The sequence below is a fragment of the Gnatocerus cornutus genome, chromosome 8 (genome assembly GCF_029298725.1).
Source record: "Gnatocerus cornutus isolate USDA-ARS CGAHR chromosome 8, icGnaCorn1.1, whole genome shotgun sequence".
In the NCBI taxonomy this organism is placed as follows: Eukaryota; Metazoa; Arthropoda; class Insecta; order Coleoptera; family Tenebrionidae; genus Gnatocerus; species Gnatocerus cornutus.
In genome coordinates this window covers 8,447,045-8,453,044 of record NC_142240.1, presented here as the reverse complement: position 1 = coordinate 8,453,044, position 6,000 = coordinate 8,447,045, and the positions used below count along the sequence as shown (strand labels likewise).

Here is a 6,000-nt window from a genome sequence, read left to right as displayed (position 1 = left end):
AAAGGAGAAACAGTAATCCTTTTGCTCCTATACATATATTCACATAAATACATACATAAGATGTAGAATAAATAAATAATCCATACAATTTATATACTATTGTATATCGGAATACGACGCGCGTTGATTGGTCAACCGGCGTCCCCACCACCCGGAGCCCCGGATTCGGGCCCCCCTCCACCGCTTCTCAGCATCCTACCGATGCAAATACGCGTTGTTATACGGCTATAGACGGTAGCGCCGTCAGCACGGCAAAGAACGTAATCTGCGCCATCCTTGTGCTCCAGCCCTTATGACTTACCCCGCGTAGTGACAGTGACATATCAAAGTGCAGTGATGACCGAGCCCGAGCAGTGACTCCCATGAAGGTATCGAATCTGGCGGATTTCAAAAGTGACACGGTCCGGAGGTGGGTCGAGTCGAACCCGTCACCCACCCTCCAGAACAACAATAACACCCCCAAAAACAATAACAACAACATCGACTTCGGACAAACGTTCTGGAATAGGCAGAAGGACGATATGCCGATGTTGCTGCATCAGCCGCCCTCGCACGTCATCCTCGAGACAGATCAGCCCCTCGACTTCACCATGTCCAAGTTCAAAACGAAGGCCGCCACCACGGTCGCCTCGCAACTCAAACAATTTAATAGTTTTGCCGCGCAACAGCACATGATGCTCCTCCAAAACAACGGAGTCTACTTCAATAGGAACAAGGGATTCGCGCGGGGGAGCAGCCCTTCCAGCAGCTCGGAAGAAGAAGGCGTCGGACCACCAGTAGAGTCCCCCAGGTCTCTTCCAAGTCCCGCGCCCGTCCGGACCGACGGTAAGACACCATCACGACATTCTTATGTTCACATGTAGAAAAATAGCGACTTCTGTGCGTCGAATTATTATTTGTCAGATAAGAAACTGTGTAAAGTGAATGGACATGTATTTACCATTTTATCGGCATTATTTTGGTGTCGTTTGCCGGCTTTGTCGCCGCATAATGGGCATGTCATCCTTATTAATTCTATGAAGTGCTCAGAAAATGACATAAACATTCATTGTGTGTTCCAAGTTATGTTTTTCTAATTATTTATACTAAAACAACGACCACAACTGTCACCATTTTTTGCCATCAAAGAATTTCCTGCAGTGTACCGGATTTTGTGAATGGAATATGCAGCGACCTCAATTTCATATGTATCAATACTATTTGTTGCTTCTTACCTTAGATAGAGATATTTTTAACTAAGACGCCTCTTTGTTAAACTGCTTCTACTTCCCCGAAACACATCATTAGTTATTCTTTTCAAATTTAGAAGCCTTCAGTTTGCGGGCAGGTTACATTATGACCACCACTATTCGCCGCATATTTAAATTGAAAAATTGATTTATTAAAAATTTAGCGACTAGACAAGCAAAAATTCTGCGTGTTTCACATTCACCGTTACATAATTTGTTGAATAAATACAATGATAATTTATGTAGCTATGCAATATTTAGATAATTCTAGGAGTAGCGTATAATAAAATAAACTAGTGAACTAGGGAAAGCAATGATATAAAGGCTGTTGGCTATTTTTACATTATGCCTCGCCATAAATTGCCCCCATTTGACCAACTATCTTCACAAAAAACTCATTTCCAATTACTCGCGTTTCATTTACACTAGAAGGAAGTCTTTAATCATCATTAATATACCCACTTATAAAATTAAAGACATTGAAATTTCGTCGATACAAAGAAAAAACGAGGGCCCAATATTGGCCCTGTGGGAACTCCTTCGGTGAGAATGGCTACATTTTATTTACAATTTCGCGCAGTGCATTGTGAGAGCTCCATTTACCAATTTTACCGTCAGTCAATTTTCAGTAATTTGCCTTATAAAGTGCGCTTCGTTTTGCGATTCGAGCAACATGTAAAAATTCGTGAACCGAGAATGTGCCTGTTTCATTCTTCGCTTTTTTGACACCTGCCGGAGTTCTTCTGTTGACGCAGGTAGAATAAGCTCGCAAAAGTGGGAACCTTCGGCACGTTTTCCGTCTCCATTGAAACATGTCCTATTCAATATTTAAATGTAGAATCTGTGAGGATGTGCACATTCTTCCGCCGAGAACAATTTCAGTGGTCATAATTACAGTTATTTGTCGATTGCCTTTCGAAGAATATTTCGTCACATGTCTGAAACAATCGTAAATTCGGGTCGGAAAACCGCAAATACACCTGCGGGGATCGTTAATAATTAGCGCTGACCAGGGGAGGATTTGATCCCTTACACAAAGAAAATTAACAGGAGTGAAATATTCATCCCCGTTGAGTGGTCACTTATAACCGAAGACAACAATGTTTTAGCGGAGCGGCCGGCGAAGAGCAAGACAGCTGAGTCATAGGCCTAAGAAATGAATTATTATAATGAAATAAATTGGTTGTATTAATGGTTCATTATTAGTTTTCAGTGAGTGATGATAATGGTCATTATTATCGGTCCATTATCGGATCATGGGATTATTTGCATGTCTTCGCTGAGCAACCATCATCCGGCGTTGGGCGTTTAGTGAATGATATGTAAACGTTCCAGTAATTGATGTATTTAGCTGTAGGTATAGCTGATATTATAATGAATGTTGCCGTCAAATTAACGGCTAATGCACACGCTTTTGCATAAATTTACATGGGAAAAACGGACGATCGACGGGATAAACACACCTCGACTCCCAAAATTGACACAATCGGTTCACACGCATCGCTCATCTCGAAGAACAAACTTCCACTTTATTTCTACCTGTAAACAATCAACTAGACGTTTTTTCCAACCAAATATGGAAATATACTCTAAATCGTCGTTAATCTTGTTACACAATAATTAACGTTTATGGTGTTGTTGACTTATGTACTGATGCAGTACCTGTCGCCACCGTTAACTCCTTTATGGCGGTTTTTGCAATTTCCGAATATTACAAACTAATAAAATCTCCTCGCCGGGAAACGACAATGTTTATTCGTGTTATTATTACGGTCCGCTTTTTGTGCTTTTATAAAGAAAAATAGCCTTGAAAAAGCTATGATTTCTAATTTTTAGACCCAAAGAAATAAAAAGTTTAAAGCACTACTTGTTGAAGGTCGCCGGGCGAAATTATCCTTCTTGGACAATGGTAATTTCTTGCAAAAAACGACCGTTGGGTCCGTCCTCGAAAGCTTTCGTTTTTATGGGGACCACCATAAAAAATTTCTCCAAAGGACTGCACACTTTTTAAATGGAAATTTTTAATTATCCCAGCTCTTTTCCCAGATTTTAATTTAGGTACTCCGACCTGTGTTATTATCCATAAATAAACAATTAAGCCTCTTCGAGATTTGCATAATTCAGTTTGATTTATTACATGTTTTAAAATAATTTGCAATAAAATAAAAAAGTGTAAATCCCAAAACTGTGGCGAATCTGAGAGTGCAGAACAAGAGCGGATAAATTTTAATGAGGTCTTAGAATGGCAGTCAAAAAAATTAAGTCCTGACCCGTCATAAATACTCCCAAAGGATGTAGACATTAAAGTAATCAAAAAATCTAATTCAAGTGAAAACTGCACGCCATTTATCGTAAATGAAAACTATAAATTATTACATCTCCTCGAACCATACCATATAATTAAAATAAAAACGAACTAATATTTGCCGGTTTATTTGAAAGGTGTTGCCGCATGAAAATTCGATCCGAGTAGTCACGTGAGCTTGTTTTAATTTAAAGTTCATAAACCTTTCTCTTTTGCATATTTTGAACGGAATATCACTGCATGAAATTTCTAAACCAAAGAAGAATCGTTTGAAGAAATTTCTTTGTTGTCCGTTGCATGATGCGATCAGAAAGAATTGCCCAACTCGCATAAATCAAAGACGGTATGCAAAACATAAATATTTTAATTTGTGGGGAGGCGTAACGTGTGTGTTATAACACGTCCGAAAAGAAATATTGTTCAGGTTTGTAATGTGGTAGACAGAAAGCCGAGATTCCGAATGTAATTCGACTGTTGTCTAATTAGATTATAATTGCCGATTAGAGTTAAAACTGTTTGTCTTTTTTTCAGAAATCGCAACTTCGCCGGTGACCCCGTCCGGTGAGAAGCAATACGGTAAGAAAACTCATAAAACGATTCAAAGGGCTCGCCGAAAATTTGCAATCGGTTATTACCGGCAATAAATCTCTTTCCCTTATTTGTAGAGTTTTTTACCCTTGTGACTAAATATTCAGTGTCATAACCTTGGGGGGTAGGTAGTTTATTGAAAGGGATCGCGTGTTGAAGAAACCCCGATGTCTTTCCAAGGGCTGCAACAGGTTTAAATGTTCTTTTCATAACATATATACATATCCGCGGGGAGAAATCCCCACAAGCGCGTCGAGGGAGTTTACTAAATCCGACACACGATTTTAATTTCACGATTGAATATTCATGCGTTTAAAAGTTTATTTAAATTTAAATGATTTGTTAGTGCCCACAATTTACATAATAAACTTTTCGTGTTTAAATGGGTAATTTGGGAACCTCGTTGGAGAGGAAGCGCGAAAAATAGGAATTAAAGGATTTGTTACACCAATTAGAGACCTATAATTGACCCGGGTTAAGTTGCTGGTGGCAGTTCGCCCATGAAAATTATTTGTTGAATAAATTACAGTAGTCGATAATTACATCCTGGGACGGTAATGGGATTTTAATATCTAAGTTTAGAAACGCGAATCAGCTTCGCCTAAGAAAATTCGAACACTGGCCCAGAATTTAACAATTAAAAAGGGCTGAGCAGAACCAAAAACTAAAAAAATGAAATACAAAATTTCTGTCCGTTCAGAATCCTTTTAAAACAACAAAATTTCCACTGACAATAGAAACATTAAAACATCGTCTCTTTGACATATTTGGCAACTGATCAGTATCTTAGAAACAAATGAATTCGAAGAACTGAGCGCCCTAGAGGGCTACAGTCTTTGCAATTATCGATTTGTTCGAATAATTCAAACAAGTAAGAATTGCCTCTTTCTAGATTCTACAGAACAGAGGCAACTTTGTTTCATTGTATCCCTCCTGGTCGGTTCTAAGAAATTAATTTGTGCTCGTAAAAAACTTCCTTGATTTCGCATGCGATATCCACCCCACAGCCCCTTTTCGCTTCTTTACCTGGCCTTAACTAATGAGAAAAATCTTTGGACGTCTACCTGCGTCCGTCGAAAAAATGGCGCCAAAGCATTTCGAACGCAACATGTGCTTTCTACGATCGCAATCAATTCGCAGCGTCTTTATTAACTGTTAATGGAAGCATAATAACGTTTTCCTTCCGGTGAGCTCAGCAATCATCATTATTCAAAGAATTTGCGTATTGTGTGAAGCAGTCTTAATTGCGGGACATGATGAATTGCTCTCTCGGCGCAAATTAGAGCAAAATATTGTTTACTTTCAAGTGGGACGAGACAATTTTTTCGGTGGGTTTCTGCTGGCTTTGTATTTTTTATCACCCATCTTCGAGCATAATAACACGACCTCCGCTCGGTCAGCTGCCTTACTATATGACTTAATGCATTTTAAAATATGTCGGGTTTCGCAGGTAAAACTCGGTAAATTAACGGACAGCGTGTATCCTGTAAAAAGTCGCTTTCTTAAACACATTTCGCTACCACATTACGACGTAATTTGCTTATTAATACAATTACTATGAAAGGGCCCGCCGAATAATTGGCGGGGACTCTTAATGCTGCCCGTCATTAGCATCACGAAAAAATACTAATGCTCTCGAGGACCCGGTCGAGGCAATTATTCAAATTTTCGCGCGCTTTGATTTTGTTAAGTGTTTGGACTAATGAATATGCACGCGATCCTTATCATCGTCTCAACAATGCCAGAAATTTTAATGTTTACATTCGCAAAGGTCACAATTACATGTTAATTTGGCCCTATTTTATTGCAAACTCGGTATGATTTAGGACGTCCGTATTTTTTCCACCTGAGCACTCAAATTTACGGTTAGCAGGGGCC

The 6,000-nt window shown here is 39.2% G+C and overlaps 1 protein-coding gene across 2 annotated transcripts in view; it reads left to right on the top strand.

Moving 5' to 3' along the window:
* Nucleotides 1-211: 211 nt before the first annotated feature.
* LOC148169456 (uncharacterized) overlaps nucleotides 212-6,000 on the top strand; it is a 38,866-nt gene continuing 33,077 nt past the window's right edge. For both annotated transcript variants that reach the window (XM_088043473.1, XM_088043472.1), the window contains exons 1-2: nucleotides 212-825; nucleotides 4,066-4,110. In XM_088043473.1, the coding sequence (XP_087899599.1) occupies nucleotides 363-825; nucleotides 4,066-4,110 (508 nt within the window). In that variant the 5' untranslated portion in view covers nucleotides 212-362. The remainder of the gene's footprint in view (nucleotides 826-4,065; nucleotides 4,111-6,000) is intronic.